Source organism: Lampetra planeri, chromosome 10, assembly GCF_965212315.1.
Source record: "Lampetra planeri chromosome 10, kcLamPlan1.2.h2, whole genome shotgun sequence".
Taxonomy (NCBI): domain Eukaryota; kingdom Metazoa; phylum Chordata; class Hyperoartia; order Petromyzontiformes; family Petromyzontidae; genus Lampetra; species Lampetra planeri.
Window position 1 is genome coordinate 15766090 of NC_136116.1, and position 14299 is coordinate 15780388.

Genomic DNA, 14299 nt, shown 5'->3' on the forward strand with positions numbered 1-14299 from the left:
TGCGTGCCGCCATCTTGACTTATCTGTGTAATGGCTGACGCCCGCGTGGTACAGTGGAAATCTAACATCGTCACTTCCTGGTCACGTGACCAACATTAGCATCAAAAAACAGGAACTTCCTGTGAACGCACGCTCCACATCTGCCGTGAGGCAAGACAATTGTGTTTTGTAAAGAATATTAAAATAAGTTGTTCAATAACATGATTTGACACATAATAGAAATTGAGTTAGGCCAGGGAATGATTTGACCACCTAATACAGCCTAACAAATTGTTCTGCTACGTAGATGCGTTCAGCATGCCGGTGATTATGGTTTTATTGTCACCGGTGAGTTTAAGAACAAATTCTCACAGCCACATTTAGAAATCAGATAGGATAACGTTGCATTTGAAACTGCGTCAAACATCATCAATGCAAAATCCAGGAAGTCGGAGTAACCGTGTCACCCGACCTGGCTTCTTGAATATATGTCAAGATCTTGAATCCTATAATTGCCTTCATTGTTTCTTAATAGCAATTGTCACTACATCTGCACACAGTCAGGGCACCGGTGTGTCTCGTGAACATGAATCAATCATTGACTTTGACAGAATCACAAAACTAGTGGAGCATTTTTTTGTGGATCTCTAGCGAAACATAAATGTTGTACCCCCTGCAAACAAAATTATCTTCAGATGAGAAGCTCTTTGCACACCTGGGAAAGTAGCCGCTGCCCTTTGAAGTAAATCCCTTGAACCTCTCAAATGAATCAAAGTGCAGAAAGTGTCTGAATACAAATGAAAATACCGTTATAACAAAATCCCAATGAGCTGTATTTTTGCATAGAGATTACCACTTCAGTAAGAGATGTCATCGAAATAAGATTAGGACTGGTGAGCAAACATGTACTCAGATTGATGCGCAAATGAACAAGGTGTTCATCGCATTGTCAGGTAACGCATAAATAGTGATTTGCTGGGACCTTCGATTACGTACCCCGCTGACGGCCGGATGTTTGGTGAACAGTGACAGGCCGGATGGTTTGATAATTAAAATTGAACATGAAACAGAAAGAATGTCAGGGCCAGGCTGTGGCTCGTGAGGAGAGCGAGCGCACCGCGGGGCTCCCCGCCGAGAGCCGCGCACGCACCGCACGCACCGCACGCACCGCACGCACCGCACGCACCGCACGCACTGTACGCACCGCACGCACTGCCCGGCGTGGTGCCCGGCCTGGTGCCCGGCGTGGCGCTGGCCACATATTCCCTCGCGTGTCGTACCGGCACCTCCGGTTAGCACGGTTGGCTACGTACGGTGCGAAAGAAGTTAATCGTGCATACAAATAGGTGTTCGCTAACAGCACTTGCCCCAACAGTCTGTTAAGGCAATGCTGGGGATTGTTTGTCTTTGCACGTGTCCGTGTGGTAGATCTACAAGGAGCAGCTGAATACGCGGGTGGTGCTGGTGTCCATGGAGACCTGGACAGACGAGAACCGCATCACTGTGAGCACCGATCCGCTGCAGACGCTGCGCGCCTTCATGAAGTATCGGCGGCAGTCCCCGCGCGCCGACGGAGACACGGCGCACCTGCTCTCGTGAGTGGCGCCACGCTGCTGCCACTCCAGTGACGATTCACGATTCATTGTTTGGGTTCGGACACGTAATGACCTGGCAACATTCTCTGCCGTAATACCCTTCACAAACGCCCATCATTATTATTACAAAATAATCATGCACATCGTTGTGGGGTGTATAAGTTCCAACATAGAAAAGCAGACAATTCGTCTCCTTCATATGCCTGTCTGTCCACGTGAAAAATAAGTGTTTCTTACGCAACCCATCTTAAAGATGACCCATTTCTTAAAGTGAGGGACCTTGCTTATAACATCTTGCAGTTTACAGCCATTTATTAAAGCAAGCCTTACTGCTGATGAGACACCGTGTGCCAAAACTGGTCCAGGGTTTGCTTGTTTTGAGCATGCGGGCACACGGAGCGTGCGGGAACCGAGCCTGGCTCACGGAAGCCGTCCCTGGCTCACGGCACATGCCCACAGCGGCGCTCCTCACCTGGGCCGCTCGCCGTGGGCCGCTCGCAAATGTCACCGCCGGTCTTCTTTTACTCATCGTCATTCTCTTTCTTCTCTCTTCATGTCTCTCAGTGTCTTGTAGCGGTGATGATTTTACTTGACGTGAATCCTTGCACGCGGCAAGCGAGCGCCGTATTCTCTGTCGGGACGCCCGTGGGGAATGGAGCCCGCGTCATCTGTCACGGCAGTGCATGCTGTGCACGCTGTGCACGGTGTGCACGCTGTGCACGCTGTGCACGCTCTGCATGCTGTCGATCGGTGCCAGTTTGCACAATGCGGCGTTTCACCGACACCGCCTTCCATTGGCCCATGACAGTTTTAATCTGACTCCGAAATGTCCCGGCCTTCATTACTCACCATAATTAGTATTTTTGTCTTCTTGGTTCTTTCGGTAAAGTCACGTAGAAGGGAAGTAATAAAATAATAAAAATACAACATAATAAAATAATTCTCACGACGCTGTCTCCCCGACAGACCTGGTCTTCACCTGAGGACGGCTGCTTGCTTTGTGGCTGAAACGTCGTGAGAATTATTTTATTATGTTTTATTTTTATTATTTTATTACTTTCCTTCTACGTGACTTTACCGAAAGAACCAATAAGATGAATCCCTGCAGTCACGAAAGCTTTAAATCGAAATTTAGTATTTTTGTGTCGAGTATTTGAGTGCTGGCCTCGCCGTAGCCGGTGAGTAGTGAAACAGCTGCGAGTTAAGAGCCAGGGCGCTGGGTTCGTTCCGTGACATGGATGTGGAGAGTACATTGTGAACTCTCCTGTTCTGCTGCTTCAGTTTTACATCTGTGGAAGGGCTTTATGTTCCTATTTGAGTGGCAGCATTACTAAGAAAAAAATAGAAGACGTTTCAGGGCATTTTTATTTCTGTTTGTTTCAATAGCAATTGATGTGACTTGCATGCTACGCCAGTGAGGTGGGATAACAAACGAGTTGCAGACCTCCCTGTGAACGTGGGCACATTGACACCGAGGAGACGTGCACAGAGGGACACAGAAACAGACGCACAGAAGTGTTACGCATCCCTCACGCACTCGTACCCCATGAAGCCAGCGCTGCGCAGAAGGGAGGGGAATTCCATAGTCAAGTTATTTTTTTAATGTACTTTTTGTATAATCTTGATTTGAAGCTTTCGTGACTGCAGGAATCCATACTCTTTGGTTTTTTCGGTAAAGTCACGTGGGTAGAAAATAAAATAAATCACGACGTTTCGGGCGCAACACAAACGTCCATCATTTTTGTATATTGTACAACTTTATGAATGAATTAAACGAGTTAAATACAAGTGTGATTCATCATCGACCTTGTTCTGCGCACTGTGCTGTGTCGGCACAGCGGGCTGATGTTTGAGAGCAGCCACAGCGGCGTGGCCTACTTCGGTGGGGTGTGCTCCCTGCAGCGCGGCGGTGGCGTCAATGAGGTGAGCGGCGTGAGATGCCTTCGCGTGCACGGCCCTCAGTTGTGTGTGGAAAGCAGCGGTCACTGTCTCCGCACGACGACTCCTGTTGACTTCCCACGGAGCGATACTCACTTTAGCGGCCCTCGAGGGAAGGTGGGCTGAGGCAACCTCTGACTAAGTTCTCCCGGCTCGACAATTAAAGCACAGGGCACGCTTCTTAAATCCCCATCACCACCGCCCCCGTCCACCAGCAGTGTACCTGGGTTCACCCCGGCGACTCTATAATCAGCAGGTCGTGTGTGGTGGGGTAAAGTGTGGGTACGCCCACCTCTTCCAAAATGCCTCCTCAGAATCGATGAGTAGACCAACTACCCTGTGGAGCTTTCTCTAGTGGAGACCCTTTTGCCAGCAGCGGCATGAGCAAGCAGTTGCAGGGCTGCACCTCTACCTTTTAGCGGGCGGAGACACGAGGGCAAATGAACCGCGCGCTGACTTAGTCCGCAGTCCTGATTGTACGTTCACATGTGCCGACCGGTCACCAGTCCCAGACCTATCAGTTAACAACCCTCGTGCATGCCAAGTGAATGCTGCTGCCTGACTCCACACTGCAGCAAGCGCGTGATGTGCTCGTGGTGGTTTACGCTGTCTACGTGTGCCTGGTGTGGACACTTGCATTGTTTGTGACCTCAGTATGGGAATGTCGGAGCCATGGTGGTGACTTTGGCCCAAGGCATCGGGCAAAACCTTGGTATGCTGTGGCACAATTCTAAAGCAGCAGCAAGTGAGTTTCTCTCTTTCAATATTCACATCATTAAACAAGTGTCCCATTTCCCAAAGCAAAGTTCAGAGTGTCTGCTATGACGACAGGACGATAATTTGTTTACAATTCAATTTGTATTTCGGAACCAGCTACATCCTGTCTCATGGCATTGTACAAAAGCAGATCGGCATCAAAGTGTTGGTGGAGGATGATCTGGAAATGGGGGTGATTGCTTTGCCAGCTAAACCAACACCATCCCTGTTGCTCATCCTAAGTGTGACTGTAAGTGAACCAACACAGTTGATATATTGATCATGATATGTATATGTATATTATGTAAACTGTCGCCCAGCGGCGCTTGTTAAGGTGGTTCGAATCTGGTTAATACTGTGGTGGGTTTTAATCATCTGTCTGCTTCACTCAAAAGTGTACGTAAAATGCCCCAGGATGTCATTCGAAATTAGCAGGCAATTTTGTGCCAGCGTTATGGTCTATATTTTCCAAATTAAAAAAAATGACTCCGCAAATCACACCTCAGTTGAGATCACAATCACCGCCGCCTACTGGCCGACTATATAACTATTTACTATCTTGATTTGAAGCTTTCGTGACTGCAGGAATCCATACTCTTTGGTTCTTTCAGTAAAATCACGTGGGTAGAAAATAAAATAAATCACGACGTTTCGGGCGCAACACAAGCGTCCATCAGTCTGCCTCAGCAGCAGCAGGCCACGTGCTTTCCCACCTGATGGACGCTTGTGTTGCGCCCGAAACGTCGTGATTTATTTTATTTTATACCTACGTGACTTTACCGAAAGAACCAAAGAATATAACTATTTACTACTATTTTTATTTTACTAGGTAAGGCCCACTGAACTGTGTAGGTCTTTTTCAGAACCCACGACCTCCTGTATACCAGGCGAGGGAGTTAACATCTCCTAGCCACCGTGGTGCCGTGTGCGGGCCAGAGTTGAGTCACCTTGTGCTACCTTGTGCCACACGGGGATAAACTTCCATTCGGGGGTCCCCTAGACAAATGTGCTCTGAGACATTTTGTTAAGTTACGGGGGCAACGTAATGCATGTGTCAGTATAATAACATGATTATTGTTATTATTATTTTAAGGAGTAGATGGCTGTGCTTGGTTGACTCGGTTTGCGTGCGCGCTCCGGGTTGCGTGATTTGTGCTGCAGGAGGAGGCTGCCAGTGCACCGACATCTGGTACGGCTGCATCATGGAAGTCACTGGGTGAGTGGCACTGCCCTTGTTCTGTGGGCACAGGGTCAGATTCGTGGAGGCTGTTTTAATAAAATAAACAATGGGCTTGATGATAATGTTTGGGCTTTTTCAGGTCCACCTTATAGATTCCTTCTATATGCAAAGGAGTATTCATTATTTTCTGGTCTCTGCTAGCTGCAGACTCGAGTAGATGCTCATCTAACTCTGATGCCAAATGTTACCAACTATTTTCTCATCTCTGCCCCTCCTAACTTATGATTCCAATTTGCATATCCGCATGATGGAAAGGGACCTCTCAGAAGATGTGTGCAGTGTAGTAGTATTATTACGTCTGTAAGCATGGGGTTTAAGGAAAATATTCCTGGTACATTACATACTTATGCTCCTCAATTATACCTTTCGACTTATCGTTATCATCATTATCGTCGTTATCGTCGTCATCGTCGTCATCGTCGTGGACTTGTCCACCTTATGCTGTGTGCACTGTGCAGCGCTCAGTGTGCAGTGTGCAGCGCTCAGTGTGCACTGTGCAGCGCTCAGTGTGCAGCGTGCAGCGCTCAGCGTGCAGCGTGCAGCGGTCAGTGTGCACTGTGCAGCGCTCAGTTTGCAGTGTGCAGCACTCAGTGTGCATTGTTCAGCGCTCAGTGTGCAGTGTGCAGCGCTCAGTGTGCACTGTGCAGCGCTCAGTGTGCAGCGTGCAGCGCTCAGCGTGCACTGTGCAGCGCTCAGTGTGCACCGTGCAGCGCTCAGTGTGCACCGTGCAGCACTCAGCGTGCACTGTGCAGCGCTCAGTGTGCAGCGTGCAGCGCTCAGTGTGCAGCGCTCAGTGTGCACCGTGCAGCGCTCAGTGTGCAGTGTGCAGCGCTCAGCGTGCACTGTGCAGCGCTCAGCGTGCACTGTGCAGCGCTCAGTGTGCAGTGTGCAGCGCTCAGTGTGCACTGTGCAGCGCTCAGTGTGCAGCGTGCAGCGCTCAGTGTGCAGCGTGCAGCGCTCAGTGTGCAGTGTGCAGCGCTCAGTGTGCACCGTGCAGCGCTCAGTGTGCAGCGCTCAGTGTGCAGTGTGCAGCGCTCAGTGTGCACTGTGCAGCGCTCAGTGTGCACCGTGCAGCGCTCAGTGTGCAGCGTGCAGCGCTCAGTGTGCAGTGTGCAGCACTCAGTGTGCAGTGTGCAGCGCTCAGCGTGCAGCGCTCAGTGTGCAGCGTGCAGCGCTCAGTGTGCAGCGTGCAGCGCTCAGTGTGCAGTGTGCAGCACTCAGTGTGCAGCGCTCAGTGTGCAGTGTGCAGCGCTCAGTGTGCACCGTGCAGCGCTCAGTGTGCAGCGCTCAGTGTGCAGCGCTCAGTGTGCACTGTGCAGCGCTCAGCGTGCACCGTGCAGCGCTCAGCGTGCACCGTGCAGCGCTCAGCGTGCAGTGTGCAGCGCTCAGTGTGCACATGGTAGCACAGAGCACTGAGTCGTGCCCGAGGTCCAAAGCAGATGATGAGCCACGAAAACACACTCCAAGCAACTTGACTGTCTGTACTACACAGATGATGGAGATCAAATTCCTTGAATAACAGATCCTTTCTGTCTTTTGAAAGAAAAATGTCTATGTTTTTAAATAGCCATGCATTGCCACGGTAAAAATGTTGCACACTCCACATGAATGACGTGGGAAGGTGCTCCAAATCGAGGGCATACACATGTATGGTGGTCAATCTGTAAGATGCAACAGCAGCACGTGCGTCACACGCAGCAATTCTCAACCAGTCGCCAGTAACCACGTGACTGGTGTACACGTCCGGATAATCAATAACCCCGCAAGCCACCCACAGGCCCAACTCAGTCATCGCATGCTGGTGTACACACCTGCATTGATGTCCTGCACAGCACATAAGGACTTTCACAAAACCACACTTTACTCCCTTGCTGTACGAGGAAATAATTAAAAGAGTGGGCCTTTTTAATGTGCCACAAACAGACCTGTCGTGTTACTAAATAGGCACTTCACATTGTGAACATTTTAGAGTGGGCCAGTGCTTCATTAAAAGGGATCGCTTCATTGATGGCGTAAGAGCGGCTGATGATAACAGCTGATAGTGGTGGACTAATGAGACATGTGACTGTTTACAAATCATCATCCCAAGCATCTCCCACCTCAGCGCCGTATCGTCCCCACGGTAACGCCAGCGAGCCGAGCGCCCTTCCTGCTCCTCGCCGCTCGGCGTTCACTTCGCACGCCGCACCAGGGCAGGCGACGCTGTCCGTGGTGCCTCTCATCGGAGCACTTTTAGCCAGGAAATATTTTTTTTGGCTGTGGCCAAACGAATTTATATTTTTTATAATGCGGTGGTATATGTTTGGTATCTATGTGTAAGAGCATACTTAACGGTAGCAGGGCATGCCTCACTGCAGGAAGGGCCTGGGTTCGACTCACGATTCAGGCCCCTGTCTGTGTGGAGTTTGTTCTCCACCGATTCTGCGTGGATTTCCCAGTCTCTTCCCATAGCTGAAAACCCCTCCACAAAATGTAACTCGTATTGACCAAGCATCCCAAATGTTGGAAATTGACCTGAAAACTACTCAATTGGGATTACACGCAGACGAACATCGCCCCCAACTGCGAATTCTTGGCAGGACCCTCCTGGTATTCCTCGGTAAACAAGCGTAACAATAACAATAATACAAACATCAGTTTTCCTTGTGTTTGTCGCGAGATCTCAACCTCCTCCCGATACTCATATCTTTCTAACTAAATGTAATTGTAGTCAGGTGCATCGAATAGTGCTTTTCACAATCCTGAATATCAGATGCTACAGCATCTCTATAAGAGGTCATGTTCTTTGCAGCACGTTAATAGAGGCCACAGAGATGTCTATAATGTTGACACGCTGGCATCTTTGACCTTGTAATGACCACGTAGACGCAACGATCATGGGCCCAGCCAGCACTCCATGTGGCCTATCATCTGCATGAGCCACTGCCCACATTTGCTTAATATAGACTGTGAAATGAAATGTAAAAAATATTTATTCGACATGGTATTAGATCCATCTGGATGAGATTTGAGAGTGCGGATAGGAGAGAGGTTACAGGATGTACTGTGTTCCAGTGGCGTAAAAGACCGATGATGAGAGTCTCATGCACAGCGAGAGCTGGGTGCCCGTGCTGAGTGGCTGTGTTGAGTGCCTGTGTTGGGGGCCTGTGCTGGGTGCCCGTGCTGGGTGCCTGTGTTGGGTGCCCGTGCTGGGTGCCTGTGTTGGGGGCCTGTGCTGGGTGCCCGTGCTGAGTGGCTGTGTTGGGGGCCTGTGCTGAGTGGCTGTGTTGGGGGCCTGTGCTGGGGGCCTGTGCTGAGTGGCTGTGTTGGGTGCCTGTGTTGGGGGCCTGTGCTGGGTGCCCGTGCTGGGTGCCTGTGTTGGGGGCCTGTGCTGGGTGCCCGTGCTGAGTGGCTGTGTTGGGGGCCTGTGCTGAGTGGCTGTGTTGGGGGCCTGTGCTGGGTGCCTGTGTTGGGGGCCTGTGTTGGGGGCCTGTGCTGGGTGCCTGTGTTGGGGGCCTGTGTTGGGGGCCTGTGCTGGGTGCCTGTGTTGGGGGCCTGTGCTGGGTGCCCGTGCTGGGGGCCTGTGCTGGGTGCCTGTGTTGGGGGCCTGTGCTGGGGGCCTGTGCTGGGTGCCCGTGCTGGGTGCCCGTGCTGAGTGGCCGTGCTGGGTGCCCGTGCTGGGTGCCCGTGCTGGGTGCCCGTGTTGGGTGCCTGTGCTGGGTGCCTGTGTTGGGTGCCTGTGCTGGGTGCCTGTGCTGGGTGCCTGTGCTGGGTGCCTGTGCTGGGTGCCTGTGCTGGGTGCCTATGTTGGGGGCCTGTGCCGAGTGGCCGTGCTGTTGTCGTGCCCTGCAGGCAGATGTTGCCCATGCGGTTCTCGCAGTGCAGCATCGATGAGTACCAGGAGTTCCTTCAGGCTGGTGGGGGAGCTTGCCTCTTCAACAAGCCCACACAGGTACCCACACTCGCTCACTCCAGGTACCCACACTCTCACTCACTCACGCACTCCATGTGCCCCCACTCACCCCAGTCATCCACAAACACTCCCTGACGAACGTGGAGCAGTCCCCTGTGATGGCCGAATTAAAAACCCTGCATCATTTCCCACTCTTGAGTGTCCGGGTCACAGCTCAAACCCCCGAGTTCAATATTACGCAAATCTGTTTGTGAATTACCCACAAGGGACAAATCCGATGCCGAGATGGACGTTGGAGTTGTCCTCGCGAACCTGTCGACCACGGGGAAGAGCCAAACCAGACGGTGGTGGCAGACCGGCAGGGTGGAGGGTAGAGAGTGATGGCGTGGGGGCATCAACCGCTTTGGCCGCGATGACGTCTCGATCTTGAAATGCCGATAGTTTTTGAGCTATTCTTTCACAGATAAGCAATGCATTCCAGTGTGCTGTCACCCGGTTAACATGTGCAAAGCGTTTAAATGTGTGTGAGATGTACTCGCCGGTTGAGAAGGCCTGCGTCGTTGCCGTGATATGCTGTGTTGCAGCTGTTCGAGCAGCCCGAGTGTGGCAATGGCTTCGTGGAGCTGGGAGAGGAGTGCGACTGTGGCTCACCCACCGTGAGTCGTGCAGCCACTGCACACCGAGCAACGGTGATCATGTAAAGAGAAGGGGATTCAGGCAGCAGTGCTATCTCTATTACTGTGTGAGTGAGAGAAGGGGATTCAGGCAGCAGTGCTATCTCTATTACTGTGTGAGTGAGAGAAGGGGATTCAGGCAGCAGTGCTATCTCTATTACTGTGTGAGTGAGAGAGCTGGATATTAACTCAGTGGGCCGAGGAGAAGTTGTTGGCATTCGAGCCCAGGTGTTAAAGATGGACGCTAGGATTGCTGCGGTGAGACAGGATAAGCAACGCGTGAGTTTGGAAGGGGACGCGACGTGTGTGTGTTGTCGGTATGATGATGAGGCATGTGCAGGACGGGCTAGGGTCGGGTGAACAATATTGGTGCAGTGAGTCGCTAACAAGAGACGAGAGGCATCGTGAGGTGCCGCCTGCCTATCGTGCACGGCAGCGGGAGACAACTTGCCCTGCCAATTCTACCGATTGCCCCTGTAAGGTGATGAGCGTGGCATGCTGTGCCCCGCATGGCAGGAGTGCAGCGAAGGCTGGGACAAGTGCTGCAAGAAATGCACCTTCACGCACGGGGCCATTTGTAGCAGCGGCCTGTGCTGTGCGCCCAACAGCTGCCAGGTACAGCCACCTCACTCCGACGCCTCGCCACCGCCCGCACGCCCGGCACCCACTGAACGCATCCCTCATTCCTCGCAGCGCTCTCCCCCAGGCGTTGCGTGAGGATTAGTTTCCTACTCTTGGACAACAACAATACTCGATACCCACCCAGCTGCTCGCTGCCATGCAAAATCAACATGAACGATTTTGGTGCTGAACAATCCAGAGTTATGTCGTGGAGCCTACCATCACCATTGATGAAAATCCCCAGGAAATCCACACGTGAGCGTGATATTCTGTGGTACCTGTGTGCTTGAGGCCATCACCTGTGCACGCAGACACTCGCGCACAGTGCCGCACGCTGTCCGCACAAAGTACGCCGTGCCCTAGGAGCAGCGACACCGCTGTTTGGCTCCTCTCTCGTCCCTTCCCGAGTCAAAATCACTCTCCGTAGTGGTTTGGACCGCCGTAGCGATGTTGTCGTTGAACAATAGGCTCGCACAGAAAATACAAAACGCCTCTTGCTTTTAGCTGCTCCATTACCAAGGCAATCTGTACCTTTCCCCTTGTAAATATTCATTTTCATCCGTATATTTCAGCTGAGGGTTCATGGGGGTTGCTTACAAATATTCACCCTCGCGCCGCGTGCGGTCTGCTGTTGCCCACTGCTCTCCAGGCCGTGCGCGCTCGACCCCCCGCGCTTGACCCCGTCAGGGTTCTGTGCTGTGTGCGCCGCGGTCACGACGCAGCGCGGCCGGCTTTCATTCGCTGACTTCACATCGGCGTGTACGGCGTGGTGTTTGTCTGGCTAAAAAACGCGGTCAAGAGTTGAATAAGGAAGAGGCTGGACGCTCTGTGTGGCGCATGGGTGACTCACAGCAACAGGGAGAGCCCCCCTCATGCACTCATCCTCCCAGCGCATGGACGGTGGCTGAAACGTGCACGCGTGACTGTGCAATGAGCACTGCTATTTCAAATCATGAAATCCGTGTCATTGCAAAAATAGAATCCTTCATTATTTTACGACACTCAGGAAAATCACCTCACGCAATTCGTGTGCCAGGTGATTTGCGGTATTTGTTAATATTGACACGTTGTCGCCACGTGGCCACAGGTAGAGAAACCTACACCGTCGTGTGAATGATGCACATCGTGCTCACGTTTGGCGTGCCTCAAAACCGTCAATTGCTCGATCCGCTGTGGTCGTCGTGGACCTCTTGTAAACGTGCGGTCAAACAGTCGCGGGTTTGTAATCCTTCAACTCGATTTGATCTCCCTCTTTAAAGAGGAGACTTATCGAGGTATCCTTCCACAATGAAGTTGCAGTGTCAACGTTGGCCGTGGAGTTTTAGTCAATTTGCATTGCGGCATCGTGAGACCGCGAGGGACAGTGACATTATGTGGAAGGCTTCAATGGACCGTGGATAGAGCGTGGCTGTTCAAGATGATAGTGCTGCTTTGGCACGAGTGGCCGAGTGCGTGTGCACAGATGTGTCCCTGCCTCTAGGGGAGTGACGGTCTGTGCATGTGTGACGTCAGTTTATTGCGCGCGGTGAGGAGTGCCGCCATGGCGTGGGGGAGTGCGACTTGCCCGAGACCTGCGCCGGCGACTCCGTGCAGGTCCACACCCTCAGCGCACGCACACACCCTCAGTGTCACACACCCTCAGCGCACGCACACACAGTGTCACACACCCTCAGTGTCACACACCCTCAGTGTCACACACCCTCAGTGTCACACACCCTCAGTGTCACACACCCTCAGTGTCACACACCCTCAGTGTCACACACCCTCAGCGCACGCACACACAGTGTCACACACCCTCAGTGTCACACACCCTCAGTGTCACACACCCTCAGTGTCACACACCCTCAGCGCACGCACACACAGTGTCACACACCCTCAGTGTCACACACCCTCAGCGCACGCACACACAGTGTCACACACACACAGTGTCACACACACCCTCAGTGTCACACACCCTCAGCGCACGCACACACAGTGTCACACACCCTCAGCGCCACACACCCTCAGTGTCACACACCCTCAGCGCACGCACACACAGTGTCACACACACACACAGTGTCACACACACCCTCAGTGTCACACACCCTCAGCGCACGCACAACAACAACAACAACCGCCATTCGCCACTAAGTGGCGGTGACGTCACCACGACGCTTGTGCCAGGCCATGTGCACCTTGAGGCCACGTGAAGTGTCGAACGCCCGCTGGCAGGAGGTCACGGGGCAGACCCAGGTGCCACGGGTCGACTGACCGAGATGACCGAGATGACTGGCTGATGCACCACCTGTGCCCCCTACTGTGCCAACTTGCTGTGCTTTAGCCACCCGGCGCTCCGCTCGTTGTTGTGAGCGTCGCTCCTCCGCCCTCCGTTGTTGTTGGAGGGCGACTGCCTCCAACTGCCCAGTAGCGTCCTTCACGAGCCTCCTCCACTGAGGCCGATCTTGACACCGCTGGTACCAGTCATCGGCAAGTCCACTCAGCTCCACGTCCTCCTGTACCACATCACTCCATCTCTTCTCTAGCCCGTGCCGCGCCCGTTTAGCCCCCTCGATCCGGCCGAACAAAAGCTGTTTAGGCATGCGGTGGCTGGGCATGCGGGCTACATGACCCAGCCAACGCAGCCTTGCCTGCCGGAGGAGCTCACTGATGGGACTTTGCCCAGATCTTTCAAGGACTTGTGAGCTCCTCACACAATCCAGCCTGGTCAAACCCAGGATGGATCGTAGGCAGGCCAGCCTAAATGTTTCCAACCGGCGAAGATGCTCCACTAGGGGGGTCCACGTTTCGCAAGCGTAGAGAAGGGAGGGAATGACCGTGGCCGAGAAGACCTGAAGCTTCGTGCGGAGCGACAGACCAGGTAGCTTCCACACAGCGTTACGCAACCGATGAAAAGATATTGCCGCTCGACTGATTCGGAGTGAGACCTCTGCTGATAAACTGGAGCTGGTCATGAGCACACTGCCCAGGTATGGGAAACTCTCTACTCTCTCCACAACTGCCCCATCACCGATTGGGAGTTGTGGGGGCGGAGTGCCCGATGGTACAAAATACCCAGGCAGGTGCTTAGTTTTGGTGGGGCTGATGGTAAGGCCCCACCTCTTAGTGGCACACTCCAGCCTCAGCAGCAGCGTCTCCAACTCCTCTTCTGAATGAGCAGCTATTACCAAATCATCGGCATACATAACGTGGTTGACCAATAGGGAGCCATCCCTTGATCGCACCCGGGCGTCGATCAGCCTCCCATTATATCTGTACCAAATGGTAATTCCCCCGGTACAGCTATTGAAGGCTTCACGAACTACGCAGTCGAAATAGATGTTAAATAATGTGGGAGCCAGAGGACATCCCTGTCGCACCCCAAGGTGTACAGGGAAAGGCTCCGACTCCCGGCCACGTAGTTTTACCCGGGCCCGCTCACCATCATGAAGGTCCTTAATGATCGTGAGCAGAGGGTCAGGGACTCCGAAAGCACGAAGAACAACCCAGAGCCCAGTCCTACTGATGGTATCATAGGCCTTGACCAGGTCAATAAAGCAGAGATGTAGGTCTTTTTGGAATTCCCTACACCTCTGCTGTAGCAGACGGACAGAAAATATGGCATCTG

The 14299-nt window shown here is 52.6% G+C and overlaps 1 protein-coding gene across 1 annotated transcript in view; it reads left to right on the plus strand.

Moving 5' to 3' along the window:
* The window catches only part of LOC144721109 (disintegrin and metalloproteinase domain-containing protein 11-like), a 124801-nt gene that overhangs the window by 56340 nt on the left and 54162 nt on the right, over positions 1–14299 (plus strand). Inside the window, exons 11-18 of the mRNA XM_078598491.1 lie at positions 1408–1574; positions 3413–3497; positions 4167–4257; positions 5430–5484; positions 9340–9439; positions 9985–10056; positions 10591–10689; positions 12208–12288. Coding sequence (XP_078454617.1) covers positions 1408–1574; positions 3413–3497; positions 4167–4257; positions 5430–5484; positions 9340–9439; positions 9985–10056; positions 10591–10689; positions 12208–12288 — 750 coding nt within the window. The remainder of the gene's footprint in view (positions 1–1407; positions 1575–3412; positions 3498–4166; positions 4258–5429; positions 5485–9339; positions 9440–9984; positions 10057–10590; positions 10690–12207; positions 12289–14299) is intronic.